Source organism: Pieris rapae, chromosome 9, assembly GCF_905147795.1.
Source record: "Pieris rapae chromosome 9, ilPieRapa1.1, whole genome shotgun sequence".
NCBI lineage: Eukaryota > Metazoa > Arthropoda > Insecta > Lepidoptera > Pieridae > Pieris > Pieris rapae.
Genome location: NC_059517.1, coordinates 10,192,550 through 10,213,678, shown reverse-complemented (window position 1 = coordinate 10,213,678; position 21,129 = coordinate 10,192,550). Strand labels below are relative to the sequence as shown.

The following is a 21,129-nucleotide window of genomic DNA, read 5'->3' as shown; positions in this document are numbered from 1 at the left end:
TTTAGGTTCTCGAGTTATAATATAATTAATTAACTTTGACATAATTTAAACACTTATAAAATGGTATCCCATCGGTCCAGCTGTTCTCGAACTATGAGTATTAGAACAAACCTGACTTTGTTATAACACATACTAAAATTATTTTAATCAATTAAGTATTACAATTTTGATTAAAATTATTTTAATTTGCAGGTATTCGGAATAAGTCCATACATTTCTCGTAACATAAATTTTTTTTTTTTAAATAATTCTAAAACGAATGACACAGTGGTACAAACATTGACATACAAGCAATAACTAAATTACTATTTGCAACTAACAGCGAAAGTTACGAAACTACTATGTATACGGGAGAAAACAGGTTGATTAACCGTAGTTTATCACATTCAGGTTAACGGCATCCGTGATTAAAATTAATCTATTTTTTCTCTCCAAATGTCAAATTTTCAACCAGAAACCAAATTTATATATTTAGTAAACATTTACGGTGTACGGATCTGCATAATCAAAATTCAAAGAAAATATGTACTTATAAAATGTATGTTAGACAAATAAGCTTATATTATAATATCAAAAGTAGTTACACCGTCGAGTTAAACCCAACAGTAACTAATAACTGTATTAGTGCAAAAATACTGGCGAAAAGGCTTGTATCGAATTGTTTCACAAGCTGCCGAAGCTTCCCTTTTTTAAATTCGAACGTATTAATGAAAGAGATAGTAATAGTTTCTTAGCTACTTTTCTCATTTCGACACGCTCTTACCTGGTCTATCCCTTTCTGCACTATGTATGAGCAATATCGCTGTCTCGTTTTGTTTACTTCGATGGTACGCTTATAAAGTAGTACAAGGAAAAGTTTAAGATGTTCAAAATATTTATGAAAGTTGCATTTTATAATTGTGATTTACAAACTCAATTTTTCTAGTTTAGTCCTAAAAAATAGGTGTTTTTTTATAGTCATCAAGTATTTTTTTATCATAGTGTTAATTATTTCTGGCTACGATTTTAATTCACCGTCGCAAAAACAAAGTATAAGAATATTGGCAGAATGTTTTAAATAATATATTATGTACTACATGCATTACTAAATTGTACAAACTTTTATTTAAAATAGCGCTAAAGTTACAGTCTAGTCTATAGTTTTTATTTTTCTGTTAATTTTGTTAAATCATATTATAAAGTTGGATAATAATGGGAATTCCCAGAGCTTTATATTATTTAACAAAATTAAATAATCTTTGCAATTATAACTAACTAAATTACACCCTAAGTTTTCGTCCTACGATTTCTTCTTTATTTTATTAGATAAAACGATGTTACAATTTTTTGGAAGTCGGTCAATAAGTGACATTGACATGTGGTACATCCGAAAATCTTACATATACTATGTGTCCTCGTAAATCGTAGCGTAGAGGGGGCAGCACCTCTCGGCTCTCGCACGGTTTCTATTTTGCGTTTCTCGAATTCAATTCAGTTTTGGTCGCGCTGTGTGCTCTGTTGTCCGCGCGATTTTTTTTTTAGTTTATTGTTCACTAGTGGTTAGGGTAGATTTTTTAGAAGACAAACAGATTTAGACATAGTGAAAGCTTTTAACGAATTCTGTGAAGTGTCAAACGAAATTTGTGCAGTGCCGCTGCAACTGGATATCCGAAACGATAATAAGTGGCTGTGATTTTTGGAGAGATTTTGTGACAGTTGAATCAAAACGGGAGCTAGTGATTTACCGTAACAATCGCGTAGGTTCGTTAATATACTTGGTGAATTAGTGGGGAATGATATTTTTATTTGGTCGGGTAATGCATCAAAGCGCCCTCTAACGACTATTTATACTCGATGATTTGAGTATGATTGCAATTTGTTCTTGTTTACTTGAGCTTGATACAAAATAATATATAAAACTAAGAGGTTACGTGCCTTTATGTTATCATAGTCATGGCGACAGCCGAAATGAATCTGCCGGATAAAAAGCCTGAGCACGAATCGGGATATTACGAAGGAAGCGATCAGGAAGGCAGCATGGACTGTGCTTGCCCTTCACCCATTAGCTCAAGGAATTCATCGCATTCAGCAAAGCTCAAACACAGGCACAGTGCACATAATCATAAGAAAACACCTGTCAAAAAGTCCAGAATTGAACCAGTTAATGGTCATGCAAAAGACAAGAGTGTTGAAATTGTTGAGGTCTCAGTAAATAAAGTTGAGGAACCGGTACCTGGTCCAAGTAAGCGTAGCAGCTCTGTGGAGCTCATTGGTGGAGTTGTACCACCACCAGCGAGGGATTCAATTGATTGGAATTTAGTGGAGGCTAGTAAAATTAGGAAAAAGAATAAAGGTGAGTAAACTTAAAATTTCTGAAATAAGTATGTTAGAAATGCCAGAAGTCTAATAGGTACATTATATTTTAGGTATAATGGTAAGCTTGTATGCATAGAACATACAAGTTTGCCAATTTTGTTTCAGTGTGCCAATGGTAGTAATCATTACTTAGGACTTTGGCTTATATACTTTATCATATTCCTCGTGTATTAACACTACCCCTAAACTTATATTTGGAAATAATTTTATGTGAGTTTCAATACCAGGTCATATGATCAAGTTGTAATATTAGTCAAATGTAATTAAATAGCCTAGATAAAAGCCAAATTGGTTTTTACTAAGAATTAACATGCATATAGTTTGAGCAAACATGTTCTATACATCTGTAGGGGACTTTATTAGGTCAACAACAACTTTTCATTTTTGTTAGGTAGTAAAATGCTTTTATATTTATCAAGTTTAAATAATCATTATGTTTATAAATTTCATAAAATTTTGAGTGAATTGAGTTTTAAAATTATCATGTAATTACATAATAATGAGTGACAAGTTAAGACAGGACACCTGTTACAAAGAAAAAATTAAACCGCATGAAGAATGAAAAAAATGAAACCAAAAGTATTTTTATGTATACTGTATATTAACACAACTGGCTAGTGAACTATTGGTCTAATAATTTATCTTGTATGAGTCACACTAAGTCATTGTTACCTTTTAATTTGAGGTCAAAGATGTCAAAGGTTTATTGTTGTTATTTATATTGTTTCTTTTAATATTTCTCATTAATAAATCTATTATACAAAGGTAATCTTGACTCTATCATAATTATTGTATATATCTTGTTATAACTTGAATGTTTGTTTTGCTTATAGATATATGAAAATTATGAAATCTTTTAATATATATCTCTATCTTAAGTAATATGCCTACATATGCATCTTTCAAAATGAATATCAAAATTGAACAAGCATAATAATTTGGTTTCATAGAGTTTTTAATAATATACTGATTTATTAAAATAGGAGACGATGAATTATTTGATACCATTTTATTTTATTTAATCTAAGCGCAATGGTTTTCCATTAAAATAAATAAACATAGTAAAAAATTGAAGTGATTGACTCTTACATTAGTATCTATGATAATAAAAAGTAGTTGTATAATAATTATAATATTAATTAAATCTACATTTAAATGTATACATTAGTGTTCCCATTTTGTTTTATTTTCTGACTTAGTCTGATGAAATAATATGTTTAATAATTAGTGTAAACATAGCAATTATGTTCCTAAGTCTTTATCAAAATAGGAAGTAATGATAACTTATGTTTGTATGTACTGAATATGATAATTGACAAATTCTTGCAGTAAAAACTAGGCCCTATATTAGAAAACAAATGGTTTAAAAAGGGCTTATATTGAAAATAAAATTACTTCCTAACCTTCCTGTCTTTATAACATTGTAATGTGTTTTATATTTAAATAAATAAAAATCCTTTGTTTTGTTTAGTTACTACAGATTTACAATCATTGGTTTTTTGTCTTCATGCTAATATGTTATCACTGCCTGATAGTGGTAATGACAAAGCAATTAATTGTCATATTGTCTATATTACTAAAAAATTAACCTAGGTAGATAAATTTATAAATTACAAGTTGATTTTCAAAAAAATTAATAAATGAAATAATTAAAATTACTTAATGAATGTAAAGTCATTAGGAATAGAGTATCAGTAGACTTAAATATAAAATTAAAAAAAAACAATCAATAAAGACAAGTATTATATAAAGAACCTAAATAATCTCCAAAAACTCCACTTAAGAAATATATCTTGGTACATACAAAGATATATATAATTATCTAGTGTGCCAATAGCATTCATCTTGCTATCTATAAAGCATAGTGATATGTTTTTCTAATAAATCTCAGTTTGTGAAATTTCAAGGATTTTATGTTAAGTAAGTGAAAGCTATACATTAACGATATTGATCAAATCACTCTCGATAATTTGGACACACGATTGACCTCAAACATGTACGTATTTTCTACTTAATAATAATGAGGTTTTACTTAGTGGGTTATTTGCCCTTGGCTAAATGGAGTAGCGTATTCTATTACTTTAATAATTTGCTTATATCGTTGTTAGTATAAGACTGGGTTATCATTTAATAAGCCTATTAATAGAGTTAAATTGATATAGTTTAAAACAATCTTTGAACTTACCGAAACTTTGTTTATCATATATACGTATGCTCTTAATGCGGTTTAAGTTTATATTATATACCCAGATTTGGTTATAATTATTATTTGTATATATACATATATATTTTTGTCGTTATTTGTTATTTTTTTCCTTTGGTAGCTGCTTGCTTATGATATAATATAGAACTTATAAATAAATAAAGTAATTTAAATTAATTTAACTCGAGAAGATAAAAATTGAAACAATAGACGTAAAATGAAAAATATCAAATAAATATGGTTTCGTAATTTCAAACATTTATTGTTTATCCCGGTGATACTGCAAGAACTCCTTAAATTACAGAACGTATGTATTTAATTTACAAGATATATATATACATACATATATCAACTATATTCGGATAATATCATATTTAAGATATTTTAAAACTAAATATAAACTCACAATAAAAATTTGTTGTCAAATTTTTTTTTGTGCGTTCAGAAATGTATGTTTTTGTAAACAAAGAAAAATAAATTAATCTACTTAAGTAAACATATATGTTACAACATATAAAGTCATACTGTAATATGAGAAATTCGGTAACAATATTGAATTTAATATTTATTCTGTCTGCATCGTAGTACTTTTTTGAAATCATAAATTATTTTAATAGTTGAACTTATCAACTAATCTGTAACACGACTTTAATTGACTTACGCGGTACGAAGTTCGCCGGGTCAGCCAGTAAATCTATATTTTCTAAATAAGTATAGTTATCTTTAGGCGAGTTTGACATATTTAAAGTTTCTTTGACGGATGTAACCACAATCTCTGTATATATATATATATAAAGTTCTCGTTTCACATTATTCGTTTGCATACTCCTCCGAAAAAGCTCGACCGATTCTTATGAATTTTTTTACATATTCAGTAAATCTGATAATCGGCTGCTATCAATCTTTCGAACCCCTGAGTAATAAGGGTTGTCCACCCCAAAATATATTATTTTTATTTATTGGACATTTTTTTTGTTTTTATTTTTTTATGTTACAACATACAAAAATAGATACAGCTCTTAATTTTTACCCCTTTTCGAGTAAGTTTTTTTTCGTAATGCCTATTCTTATTTGTAAATTAGGAACTTGCAACTTGAACTCTATATTGAGAAAAATCTAAAAAGTTTTCATTCTTGAAAACCGAACAGTCTCTGGGGTGGCATAGCAATATGTTCCATCTCGGTATGTACTAAAAAGAAACGAAGTTAGCGGGGGCAGCTAGTAATAATATATATTTCGTTGACAATGGCTTGGAACGTCGAGATGTGTAAATAATAAATTATAAATACATCCGATAAAGATATATTTAAAATTCCTACATTCATGTAATGAAATTGGGCGGCTTACGAGTCCAAAAATAACTTCAATTACATCCATTGTTTTGAGATCATTGCGATAAACTAGGCCTTGTTTTTTGCAATTTTGTAATTTCTATTGGCTTATTGAATTGGGTATTGTCGGTAAAACAAAAGGGGTTTTGATTTGAGCTTTAGAAATAGGAATGCGTCTCATTCCAAGCCTGTTAGTTGAAGGTGTAACGTCACAACGTTTTCATTTAATACGTTTTATCTTTTACTCAATAATGGAAGTTAATAAACCGAAGTTCTACGCGTGTGGTAATAACTTTATTATTTCCTTGCGTCTCGTACGTAATGCAAACGTCATAGCTATTTACTACAGACCTTTTGACGTATAAAGTTCCTGCTTTATCTTTAGATTTGCGTATGTTTATCATAGCTTATGATTTTTTAAGTTAATTGAGTAAGTGAAAGGTTTTTGTTTTATGATCCTTGCAGTACTTTTGTGCGATACGGAAGGCGTCTAGGTTGTGTGTGGTTGTGTTGTATTGGAAAGGATTTTCAGTCAAAACGGTTTACAACATCGTTTAGAACAACATGCTGGTTGTATTGACCAAAATCAAAGGTTGAATTCCTCTTGTATTTGGTACTTAATAACAACGACATCGGCTGTAACGACTATCGGTTTTCACGATCGGAATATGATAAAGTCCCTTTGATGAGAATTTCGAATTGAAATTGTTTTTCATATAGATATTATTCATGGGAATGTACGCACGAAGATTTTTCATTCAGTTTTGCGTGAATATTATTCAGATATTCTACTCGTAAGTGAGATGTTATTATCATTGAGTTTATTAAATATTTTAGGAATTCGTCAAGATCAGTTGGTTTTTGTTACAGAATAAAAAATAACATTGAGTCGACTTACAAATAGTCCTAACGAGTTCAAGGGACCGTTGACTTTGTCGTTGTATAAATACTATTATTATGTAAATATTTACATATTTCTGTTTTGTAAATTACTTTGGAGATAGATTTTTGTGTCACGTTGGCCGATGCTGCATTTAATAAATGTTAACTAAACCAAATATATATATTAAAGTAAAGAAATCATACATTTAAATAAAAAATTGAATAGGTACAAAATAAAATATTTATTATTTACTTTTGGGTTGACTTAGAGTCCCATATCTCACAAGTGGGGCAGAGGGCATCTAGCGGGCATCTAAAGATACGATAATGTCAAAACGAATTAAGGCCCTATCCCAGCACGAATTGCTGTGTCAATGTCTCAGGGTGGACTGCGCTGCGCAATGGAGAGTAATAACAATTAGTTTTCTGAAATGGATATTATTCATGGGTTTTACTTGGGTTGCGATAAAATGTATCGTATAAATTTCAAAATCATGTTCTTTATAAATTTTCGTCATAAAATTAATTCTAAGTTTGAAAAATTTACTATGTTTTCGATTTGTTTTTTATCTTAAGCAAATGATTAAAAATAACCAAACTTATTTAAATCGTGTTTCAATCTTTCAAAATGGATACATAAACTACTCAACTGCACATAATATTATATATTTTCCATTCGCTCTACTTTAAGAATCAATGACAGAAATTGGAAAGAAATAATGTAGTTTTTTGGAGTTTGAAGGGATAGGTCCTTAAGTTCGTATCTTAAAATCAAAGCAGTTTTGATTTTTAGAAGGCTTTATATGCTGTTTAAAAAAAACATATTTTTATATTTGTTTTGTTTGTTGCAGTTAATCTTAACGGTGCTTCAAAAGTGGACATATCACACTTCGATCTTCTCAAAGTACTCGGCACTGGAGGTGAGTTTATATGTATTTAGTTTTATTGACATATGACATACAAAATGTATCATAATAATATTCATTAACATTTAATATGGTCTTTATTACTTAGCAAATAAATAAACGAGACATTTATTTAACATGTAGTGGGTTTTTGAATGATTACATTTATTTTTCGTCATGAAATATTTACAAGTGTTAAATGTCATTATTACCCTGTATAATGATCGTTTATCGAAACATCTACAGAAAGTTTTTATAAATTATTTATTAAAAGTATTCAAATCTGATGATTTATGTATGACAAAAATTTACATGTGATTTCTTATGAAATATCCCATCATGTAACGAAAGAGATACAATTACTGTAGTTAAAAACCGTTCCCCACTATCCCTATAAAGCGATATGGGTTTAATGACTACCACGTGGTGGGTCAGTGACCGAACCATCTGCACTCCACAATGCACATCGCCCCATTTTGAACTTAACCTAGCATTAACATTTCTAACCTATGTTCGTCATACAGTGCATATATGTGTGACACCTGGTGTTTCAACTGGGTTCGATTCCCGGCAACATTACAAGTTCAAAGACCAGTCTATGAAGGAAGAAGGATTAATTTAAATTTAGAATTGTCTACGCCCTATACCAAAATATTTACTCATGGTACATGGTTAGCGTATCTACAAGATCCGGAAGTCCCAGGTTCGAAATTTTGAATTTTAAGTTGACAAGATACTTAACATATTTAAAACAAATAATGTATCCGTCCTTGATAACGTCCTACGTTTATTCAACTGAATTTTCCGATTCTGTGAAATTTTCTGTTTTATATATATTTACAAGAATTTATCCTCGTAAAATGAATGGAAATCATTTTCGAACTTTTCTTGTTTAGACTATTTCTTAACTCTTGTTCGTAGGCTTTCCCTAACGTGCGTTGGGATCACGTTTTATATCTGAAAGCTTATAAATAGAAATATAATTGCTTTGTTGCGAACACGAAAAATTACGAAAATTTCCTTACAACGTTTATAATTTTAGATTGTTTTCACAATACAACAGTGCAATCAGAAAACTATAAACAACCTACTACAACTACGACTTTATATATAATATTATTTATCAGATAATATTATAGAAGAAAACACGTCGAAACAACACAAAGTCAAAACATAGACATTGATAAACAAAATATGTATATGAAACAGACAACTTAAGTAAATTAAGTACATAAATAGATAAAAGAGAGTTGAAATTAATAACGACCACTTAATATTTTAAAGACCTCTAGATAGTCAAAGTCCTCTCGCTTCTGAAATTTTTTCCTTATATCTAATTTGGTATGGTGGAAAATGTCATAAATAGTGTTATACGATATTGTATAGGAACAATTGTAAATATATTCTAGTGCAGGACAATGCGTCGAAAGTATTTATATTTAGAAACTGTCTCTGTCATTTTCTATTACAAGTATAGTTCCAGTCACGATGCTTGTTCATACATTACGTACGTATGCTAACGTAAAACGTGGTCATACACGTTCTTGTTAAATCCTACGCTAGACCGCATCACGTTAGATCGTAATGTGAGGCGATATTGATATAGATATTTCGAGCTTCTAGCCTGATTCTAGCTTAGTTTCTATTTAACCCTCTATTGCGAAATTTTTTATCAATAATTTTTTCACCTACATTGCAATGATAACATAAAAATAGATCAGTAGATCTACAACCTTTTTAGGTCACGGCCTTAGATTCCTATAACTGTTTCATCATAATTTGTAAATCTAATTGGCATGTCAGCCTCCTGTGCCTGACTCACGCGGTCGTCTTTTTGGGTCTAAGGCAAGCGGGTTTCCTCACGATGTTTTCCTTCGTCGTTCGATCGAAAGCTAAATGCGCACATAGAAAGAAAGTCAATTGGTGCACAGCTAGGGACCGAACCTACGCTCTCAGGGATGAAGCCACTAATCCAACACTGCTCGAAATTATAACATTAGATATAGCTCAAAGTATCCAGCTATGGAATTCCTTACCATTTGATATCAGATGAGCTCAGTCTTTAAATTTATTTAAAAATCTCCTCTTTGATCATTTTTATTTTGCCTCGTAATTAGCTTCTACTTATATATTATATTAATTGTGACTCACTTGGACAAGCTTTTACATTTTTGTTTATACATATTATTACTTACATATTTATATTTTTTCTTAGATTTATTTAATTTTTTAGTTATAGTTACATGTTTTTTTTAGTTTCTTTTAAAGTTAATTAATTATGCACTTCTTGTACTTTACCCTCTGTAAAGTACACTGATGTAAATTCATTTTTTTGTAATAATATGTAAATAGGTAAATAAAAGTGTATATTAAAATATTTTACGAATTTGTCGTGTTTGCCTTGTTAGTTTTTTTCGTAGAGTTGGCTGCTTTATTAATCTATTACCTATGCGTGGTTGCAATCATAACAGTAAATAACGATTGCAAAAAGGCGTGCGTAATTATCATAGTGAAATAGTTCCGCTGTGAAGGGTTATAAGCGAATAACCATAAGGGTACTTATTATGTGTGAACAACGGGCGATTCTTTGTTACAATGTACTATTATATTTGATATTTTGCCGTTTTTATAAACCAATTGTCTGTTGTCCAATTGTAGTATATGATTTGAGGTTCCGAATATGTCTTAGAGATTTTTAAAGGAACTGATTCATACCTAAAAGTACGTGTAAAATAGCTGATGTCGAGAATTAATATTTTTTTAAATAGAAATACCTGATAAATAGTAATTAATTCGAACTAGCGAGTAGTAGAGCACACCCTCACTGTCACACCACAGACAATAGCCGAATTAGGTATTACATAAATATGTATGTAATTTTGTGAGCTTTTTAGTAAATATAATGTATTACATAATTCTTTAGTTTAATTGATTTTTGTTGTATATGTTAACTGTACGATTACAAATAATTGAATAATAATTTAAAATGTCTCAGTTACGCAATATTAATTAATAATAAAATTAATGACAATAACAGAGAATTTAAAAGCAAATAAGCGTGGCGATTACTAGACCGGGCGCTGGATGGAGTTGAGTATGCAAAATGTGAGGACCGCATTCGGTTTATGGTTTTGAACTCAGAAAAGCATGCAAATTATGATTTCGAATGTTGCCAGGAGTTGTATTGGTCCAATTTTTTTTTACACCCCACCCCCTTAGACATCAAGTAAATGGACTGAACATATGCTTTGGTATCATTAAAATAATTGTATTAACGGCAATATCAATTTTTTTTTATAATTAAAGATACTTATAGCTAGTCAAGTGGAAAAAGAACAGAAAAATTAATAAAAAAAACAATAATTATTGTTAAAAAAATTATTTAATACAAAAAAGCAAATTCAAACATATCATAAAAATAAGTATAATCATCAATCTTTTTTATTTTGACAATCGTTATTTATGCATTTGCATAACGCAATACAATCAATCTGTAATTTTTTACAAGAGCAAGCCATTGTTTTACAATTGGATGTACATTTACAGGGTTGAATCAACAATTCCGGCAGTAGTTGCTTAGTCATTTGTCGTGGGTATAATTTATCATCTTTCCTTTCATAGCTATTTGATTGAGCTAAAGCTATATGCTTTGGAGTGTGTTTCTCAGTAATCGTGAAATACATATCATAAAACACTGATAACGCTCGTCGATTATAATTCTCACTTAATTTGTTATTCTTTGAACTGAACAATGCTTGCATAAACATTAGCCAGTTATTCGGTAATTGACCTTTTTGTAAAAACTGTTCAATTAAAATTTCATCACATAAATACCCATCTGGCATTACTTTGGTATTTAGTATTTCTTTTCGAAGTTGTTTAGCTACTTGAACAGTGTAGTTTGTTGAATTTACGGTACGAATATGTTCAATGACTTCATCCAGTGGTATATTGCCCATAAACACCAATGATGATTTTGATCTATCGCTCGGATATGAAAATAAAACATTTTCACCATACTTATCAATGAGCAGTGATTTCATAACGCGATTTTCTACAATTGCATCTTCTATTTCAGTGAGTTCAGCTAGTCGCTTGCCCAAGAATGACACTTCAAAAGAGTGAGATGTTAATTTATCTTTCATTTCATCGATTAGTTTTTCAAATGCCTCCATAAGGATGCCATGTGGTATTTGACTTGAAGGTCTGCCTGCTGGATTTTCAGAGTTTCTTGGTTGCCGTAGATAATCACGATAACAATGTTTATGATACCTCACTTCCATTGCAAATAAATCAGCTGGATGTTCGCAAATGCTAATTTTAGTGAAAACATAATCTTGTTTTTTTCGAGCAATATTTAAAATTTGTTCCGCTGCTGAAATTTTAGAACATAAAAGAAGAGTTTTGTTCTTATTTCTTGATTGTTTACCACAAATTAAACATTTATTACTTGTATCAATTTTTAATTCACTTCTTGATGACCGACGAACACTTTGGCTACCTGAAACATTTGCTTCTGTAGAGGAAGTGGGAACAGAGGCATTCTCCTGCTTTAGTAATGCTAATTCTCGACGCCTGATTTTCTCTTCACTAATATAAGTTGCAATACAAGCTCGATGCCAAGAACAATTGTGGGCAATAAAGTCTGTATCACTTTCTAATTTCTTACTAATGTCATCTTTTCTGCGATCTGCTGCTCTTTGAATAGTAGTAAACGTTTGTAATTTTGGATTTTTCACTAAATCACCCGTTTTATCACAAAACAAACACGACAATTCACTTACTTTTCGCTTCTTTAGATTTATCACTTGTAGTGACATTTTCCGCCCTTTTATTTAAATAAAACACACTAATAAGACACTCAACTGCAAAAAAACTTAAATAATATTACTTAGATACGTAAAAATAAACCGTTATGGGCTACGAATTCTCTTTTACTGACGTTTCCGAGTGCTATGACTCAGCAAGGCGCCGAGAGGAGAGAGGGGTGGGGAAAAGGGAAAAGGACCAGTACAGCTGCCGGCAACATGTGATTTTCTATTATTTATGGTCTCAGGTAAAAGAATTTGAGCATAGTTGCCGGTCCTCACATTTTGCATACTCAACTACCTTTGGCGCCTGGACTATACTTCCTTTTCACTTAAACGTCAGATTGCGTAACCGTTTCAATAATTGCATTTAGCTTGCGGAAGTGCAATCATTTGTGCAGTTTTGTACCTTATTAAAAAGGCGTTCGGTTTATATTGCAGTGTTATAAGCGGCAACTGTAGTTCTAGACTAGTTTTTTTAAACTTGATGTAAAGGTCATATTTTATTGTGTTCCTGTAAACATCTATGCAGGTACGTTACTGAGTAAAATCCTAAGAAATCTAGTTTTTAATACGGCCAAAAATATTTTGCTATTTCTTATTCTTCTAGTAAAATTTTTCTTATTTTTTATTTAACACACAAATCTTCCAACACTTTTTTACTGTTAGATTATTTTTCTTGTTTTTCGTCTGAGCCGCAAACTAACTGTTGTGGTCTCTGGCAGAATGATCAGCGGAGTGGTAGACATCTGTTCCACAGCATGATGCTGAACCGGGGCCAGTGACAACCATATCACACCCAAAATGTTCTCCGCCCCATAAAAAAAATATGTTATTTTTCTTTCGTTTTTGATAATTCTTGTTTGTGCTCCGTTAGAAATTACCACTTGCTAATAATGTTTCTTCATTAATTACATTTATTAAGACCGTAATGTCATCAATTACGTCCCTCTCACGTAGTACAATCGCACTATCGCTGGGCAAACGTGACCCAAGTCTCGCACGTGCGCAGCCGCATTCACTGAACGTTTCACAAGTGATATTGAACGTTTGAAAAACAGGTATTTTATGTTTGCTTAAAGATATTTCACCATTTGAATGCAGTGTTTTGTTTTTGGTTATACACCCTTGTGTCTAATCTCAGGTATGGTTTTCGTTTTAAACTAATACCAATTTAAATGAAGATAAGCGTTCGATATTTGCTATAAGGTTATACCCCATTCTTGACTAAGAATAATGAAATTAAAATTGCGATACAAAATTATTAGATGAAAATCTTACATTAAACACAGCTGGAGATGGAGACAATAAGAGTCATTATAGGCGCAATATTCTGTTGAAAATATAAGTTAATCGCTGATTTTTTGTTAAAAAGTTACGTTGATTAAGATGTTTGTGTTTTATCCAAATCATTATTTCTCTTAGTTACGTAGTAAGTTTTTCGTAATGTATTAAATTATTACGTCAAACGCGTACGTGCAGTGGTTTCTGGATTACGTGAATGCGAAAACTATCGATTTTATACAATACTACGGCATTCTGCGTCAGAAGGCGCGTATAATCGTAATATTACATTGACTTAACAATCTTTTTAATATACGACATAATGTTTGAGACACACTGTAAATTCACTTATGTACTTATTAAATAAAGTGAGATTCAACTGCCTAAACTATGTATGGCCAAATTTCATATAAAAAATGTAATAAAGTTAAACTATAAAAAACCTTATTCTATCCATTAATCTTTTCTAAGTACATTTTTTAATCATAGTACAATACCGCCATAGGCTTCACAAATAGGTCGCTCACTGGCGTACAGCCGAGACAGTTATTAAGCTGCGGGACTAAGCGGGAAATGGGAGCTCGATGACGCTTATGCATCAATAAATATTAATAGTCGTAATATTCGTACAAGTAAACGAAAAAAACGTTACAATTTACATTTATTTATACTATATGTAACTAATTTTGTAACAAGATTTCAGCTGTTTTTACGTTAATAAGAGCTAAGAATAAAGAGCTTTTTAAGTTCTCTTTACAACCTTGCAGAATCTGACAAATGTGCAATGGTTACCCATAATTTATTTGGGTTATTTGATCGATGAAGATACATTTTTGGATACAATGACAATACGTTTAGGTCATAATATATGATGTATAAATTCAAAAGAAATCACTATTTTACATAAATTCATTATACGGTAAAATATTTAAAACTAATATATTCTCTATATCAATACGTTATGTACATTTTAAATAACACCAAAAATAAAACAGTTCAGGCCCAAATTAACTCTCAGTCTCAAGAATTTGGATATGATGTTGATTTTTTTGCGAATAAAAAGCGTGGCCAAAGTACCAGGTGGACATAAGGTCGCGAGCAGTGTAAGGACGGGCGGGTAACGACCGGGCACCGCTACGCGCCAGTTTTCGGGGGTCGCTGACCCGGCGCGACGGCCGTCCTGTCAAATCTCCTACATTACCATCGTGCCCTGGTACCCCGATCGGATAGCATTCATATTGAGCTTTATTGGATTTGAGCTTTTTCTTGAACTTTGATTGTTGTACTTTATATTGAAAAAAGGTGTGTGTAGGCAGATAGATAAACATAGTTTTTAATATATATATGCGTTGCTTTTTAACTATGTAAGCAGAAAAAGATTTTTTGATGTGCGCACACCACAATTTAACTATGAAATGCGTTCTTGATAATTCGATACTGTATGTATATACATATATTGTGCCGCTATATTTTTTATTTAGGCGCAATGACCTCTAGTTTATTTCTATTATTCACCGTTTTAACTTATTAGAAAACACGATTTTATTATAAAAACTATGCTACATTGTCAAGACTAGACGCAGCCCTGTAATTAAATTCGGCTAAAGTATTTTGAGTCGCCGTATTAACTGTTATTCGTTTGACCTACAATAACCGGAAAGAGTATACATACGTACGTGGACGATTTTATTAATATCCTGTTCTGATTTTAAAAACCAGACCCGTTTTTGTTCAGTATAAAATTAATTGGCTGGAATATTGATTATACACTGTATATACTAATAGTATAACCTTCACAACAATTGTTGTTGTATGGTTGTTTTAATATACAAGGGTAATTCTGTTATCATTATAAATGTCTAACAATATTGCATTTTTTATGATAAGTAATGAGTTCTAACTTGATTTGTGGTCGTCATTAAGTTGCTTATTACCGGGGCAATTAAGTAACGGAAAATATTATTCAAACTTTTAACTATATAACCGGATACCTAATTGTAGTCTGTTAGATAAATATCCTGGCGCGAGACGTTTTTTATATTTACAAAGTATGGAAGCGATTTTCATACGTAATTAAATTAGTTGATAACAAGGTTGTTAACAAATTTTAATAGTGGATGTATAGTTACCCATTTCTGTGGCTTACAGATGTATGTGGATTGAACCAGTAATTCCTGTTGAAATGGTTTTATAGTGTGCACAAAAGCCTTAAATAATTAATAAAACAGATGCAAACCTGTCTCTGTCAAACTCCTAATATAAGCTTTATGTAGGATGAATTTTTCTCAGTAGTTTTTGATATAGGTAAACTTTAGCTTTGATATTTCAATAGCATATAGCTTGTTAAGACCACCGTTGACGGATTGGAATAACTTTGAGCTGTATCGAGTTACTGAGGGCGTAGCGATGACACGAGATGACACGGCCCACCCAAAACGGGATAACTATAGATTGGATATTTATAGATTTTTTAAAAGGGCTCAGTAATTGTCATATTGTTTTGGATAAGTATATATTAATTGATTACCAATAATAATAATAGATTTTACTTACTCTTCACAATACTGCAGGTACCATGCTTGTAAGAAGCCATCCGTGGCGGACAGAAAATATACAAAAACATAATTACATAGTATGACTAAAGTAACAAAATAAAACTGAATAAAAAGTTTCTGTAAGAATTAAATCAATTAAAAATTGCAAATTGTCTTTTGCATGGTAAGCAATATCAAGAAAGCTTACAAATTTAGAAACATATATTTTAATTTATTTTTATTTTGGCTGTAAATAATTAAGGGAATATATAATATGTATATATATGGGAATATGGAAGCGACGTTTAGAAATCGAAGGAAATATAGTTAAGCTACTATGATGCTTGTAATTTGCTCTGCTAGTTTTGCCAAGTATAAAATAACCAAGCCATGAGGTTACATGTGGACGTACTGGATTGTATAAACGAAATAAATCTACAATTACTTAAGCAATAAATTAACACAATAGAATTACAACCTTATTGAAGTTGGAAAACTACCTGGCTTTTGACCATTCACAAAGTTAATCCCGGCCTAAATTCAAGAACAAGAAATCCTAACTGCAAAGACGCCATCTGCGAAAGTGGTCATATAGCACATCCGTTGCGTGCGTACCTGAATTAGGCGGACACCTGCTCGAGATGCGCTTGTGGCAAGCGTTGCCTGTTGTCAAGCGCGGTAATTCTAAATTCAAATATTTTTGAATTTGGAATTTGATATAAAACCTTTTCGCGGCAGTTAGTAGTTAATAGTAGGCAGCTTTCATAAAAAAAATTTAATTAAACTGAATTCATTATCTCGTTAATTGTATGGCGCTTTTAATACTGAAAAGACTAAAACTTTGCAAATCCCATAAGTAATGAAATAGTAGTATTTTCTCTTCCGCTTTACTGAACCTATAAGCCTATAACCCATTCGTTACGGCCTTATGACATTTGTTTGACATTTGTGATTATTGAAACGTTCAGCCTATAGAGGTCGTGCACCGAGGTCCTTGCCTCTGGTTTTGTGAGAGCAACGCTCTTTTAAGGTTAAGGGTAGATTTACCCTCGGTTACCGATACATGATAGATTTATGTAACAGCTTCCGTCTGCGTGGGGATTTCTCTATCGTTACAATTTGTAGTTATTATTTGAGTAGTTTTAAAAGATATTATCTTATTTATATTCAGTTATTTCCAATTTTTATTATGAATTTTAAGTCCATGGGCGGCGGCATTACTGTGGTGAGCCATTTGCCCATCTGCCCCGTTATATAAAAAAATCATACCTATAGTATTATTTCCATGAAAAATCTACAAGCCGAATGGCTCGCAATACAAGTAATTTAATCTTAATTTTACTTTCTAATCATACAGCGAATGCAGTAAAAAGTAGTCAAACTATTAATTAAAATGTTTGCTATGAATCTTCATATTTATCGGCCATAAAGCACTGGACCCGCACGCCCCGCGTTGCGAACAGGATGCCGGCTCAAGTAACGTTTGTCGCTCAGCCAGGTGTAACGATTTTTTTTTATCCAGACAGCTGTTAGCCCGGGGTTACTTACCTCGCGTTTTATAGTTGTCGATATGGGAGAGGTTTAGTGTAAATATGGGATATATATCACATTTAGTATAATATTGGTTATTCTAATACTGTACTTTGTATATATGTTAGAAATTTGTGCTGCAAACTGATTTTTTTGTCTATGTATATTGGGTTTTGTTTTTATTTATTAAAGTTTACCACATCATACATAGTACTAAATCTACGGCATATTTAACAAAATCTTCCATCTAAAATGTATTACAAACAATATATATAAAATTGGGTTTGATTAATTAGTGAGCCGGAATATTCAAATTATCATTCTATTCATAGCAGACTATTTTAATGGACTATATGCGAGATACATTATATATGTAATCGGAGCACCGTATAAATAGTTTATTATATATATGTGAAGTGGGCGTATAAATAAACCAGTATTATATTGTATAAATGCGATCAATAACATATTGTTGGAACATAAAATATGTACCCAAAAGTAAAAGTTCAACCCCCAAATGTCTAGAGCCTATGAGGGCGAATACTCGAAGGGTTACGTGCGGTTCGTTCATCTCCACAAGGTCGTCTAGGCCCGTGAAAAGTTTAGGGTCATAGGCTCGGGAATATACGAGAAATAATTATATTACGATTAAACCTTGTTTGATTTTCAATTCTCAAGAGTATCCATAGGTAACCTTTGTTTTTGTATTTGTTGACCTCGACGCATACATTCCGAGAAATTGCTTCCGTACGTTTCTCTGGAATTGGCTTCAATGATTTTTGTTATGACATTTCCTTGATTTTCAGAGTGGAATGGCGGTTTTGACGCACGTTATTTTTATGAGTCTTCAGTTATGTACGAATTCAGGTGTTAAAAAAATTAGAAAATGTTTGATAAATTACTAAATTCCTTATACTTCAGTAGCTTTTCCTCGCGTTTGAAACATATTTTCATATCAAATATCAAGTATCCTGTCCGAATTTGTCTAAATCAATGCGATAAACTACCGAGCCACATATAGATTTCACCAATATATACAATATGCATATATAGTAAAAATTATTAGTCTAAGAACGTTACACGAAATGCGATTATGCTTCGGGTGGGAGCTAGGCTTTAATATAAAAGTAATTTTATAAGGATTTTTGGTTTCAACATAATATTGTTAACGTTAGACTGATATCGTTTCCACTCATTGTTAAGTGTCAACGCACTCTGTCAGGCCATTTGCATATTATCGTTCACCACTAATTCGGTTTATTACCTATATACGTTTTTAATTAAGCTTTGTGGTTGCTTCTAATTCTGCTATTTTAATATGTTATATATAAATCAAGAGGAACAAAGGCTCGCTTATCAATCAAGGAAAATGATATGGAAAAACATAATTGGTGGGTAGGCAACTTAGTAAACAATATGATATAAAATTGATAGATAGATAGATTGATGATCTGAGCCATCGAACTAAATCATGTACCTTGTTAAGAAAATTCAAATTCCAATGGATAATCATTTTTTTTATATAGGTAACACAATGGACACTAATGATCTTCAAAAATAATATACATTAAATGCTTCTAATTTTACATTTACTGCCAGTTCTCAAAACAAGGGCGTAGAACGGAAGAGAAGAACTGGCAATAGACTCTCCACCAAGTTTTATTTTGTTTTACACAATGTTTGTAAGATGCGCAACCATTATACCATGTTCCACATGAAATCTTAAGTAATTAATAATAATAAAATTAATTAAAAACAAAGATTTGTCCTCTATCATCAGGAGGAATGCCAAAACAACTACATATATCTTAATAGTCATTTAATTAGTTAATAATATTATATTACATTTTTTTTGATTGTAAGATTACGGCTAAACAAAGTAAATGTGAGACATATATATGTCAAGTAATACACGCTGGGATCCAAGAGAAAAACACAGTGTTTATGGAAAAGTGTGAAAATAAGAAAGCTGTGGCAACGTTCAATGCACCCAAAATTCACAATACTGTTTCCGGCCAGGTTTTGATCTAGCAAGGACGGTCGATGATCTCGTGTCGTTGACTTCTAACTCTGAGAAGTTATTCACTCCTGGTATAAGGACCTTCGCCAATGATAAAGCTTACGTTTTAGTAACATTTTTTATGCATATCCTAGTGGTAAAAGTGTACATTATATATATATATATATATATTAAAAAATATATTGTGTTCACGGTGAAGAAAAGCTTAGTGTAACAAATTTTCATAAAGAACACAAAATAATTATGAAATGAAATAAGTTTATATGTTTTCTGTTGATTGATTGATACCTTTATAATAATTGTAAGGTGATTAAATATGCGATTATTAAAGTAATTTTTAGCGTCACAATTTGCGTGTTATGCAATGAAAAATACTGTGTGTCCTTTTGTCGGGTCGTTGCTCTGCCCCAATGACAAATACGTTATCTAAATAAAGATATGAGGTAATGTTATTTATAACTATTGTGATGACTTTTGATTGTTCTTTCGTTCTAACCTGTGTTTCAAAAGTATGTATATATTTTTTTATTTAATGTTGTCCAATATTGAACTTACGGCGATGGACTTTAGACACATTTTCGATGTGGTAAATTTTTAATTTCTTCCAATTATAATTGCTTAGTACATATATGATTTATATAATTAATAAAAATCTAAAGATATTAGTGGCGCTACAAACATTTAGGACTGGAGCTCAGATTTCTGTATATTATGTTTCATTATCATTTGCCAATCTAATAGGCAAATAAATATCCGTCGAATTTTTGAATCTGAAGCAAGCCTCTTTTACGATGTTTTCTTTAACCGTTCGAACGAAACGACGACCTCAGGATTGAGAGTCGTACGTTAATGCCACTAGGCCAATAGTAAATAATAAATAGTGCACATTAATTTTTATATAATAGCTTTACTTTTTATTCTACCTTTAACGACACTACGAAGTACGATAGCTCGTTGACGTTGATAATACTAAATATAGATTTCCTTGAATTTATGTATTGCATAGTGATACAGGAAAATATTTTATGCTCTTAAATAGATTTTCATTTAATTCACTGTTTAAGGATAGAATTGAGTTTTGGTTTTCATTTGTTAAGCTGGTTATCTTTTGTTGTTTATCGCTTTAACAAACGAAGAAGGATTCTATAGTCTGGTTTAAGAGATGTACTACTACGCCTCTCGCGAGACTCGCCGAATGTTAAGTGATACCGCCACTATGGACATAGTCAATGCCAGAGGGCTCGCGAGTGTGTTGCAGGCCTTCTAAGAATGGCTGC

The 21,129-nt window shown here is 31.3% G+C and overlaps 1 protein-coding gene across 1 annotated transcript in view; it reads left to right on the top strand.

Moving 5' to 3' along the window:
- The first annotated feature begins 1,436 nt into the window (after positions 1-1,436).
- LOC110999388 (ribosomal protein S6 kinase alpha-4-like) overlaps positions 1,437-21,129 on the top strand; it is a 59,162-nt gene continuing 39,469 nt past the window's right edge. The window contains exons 1-2 of the mRNA XM_045629664.1: positions 1,437-2,332; positions 7,623-7,691. Coding sequence (XP_045485620.1) covers positions 1,933-2,332; positions 7,623-7,691 — 469 coding nt within the window. The 5' untranslated portion in view covers positions 1,437-1,932. The remainder of the gene's footprint in view (positions 2,333-7,622; positions 7,692-21,129) is intronic.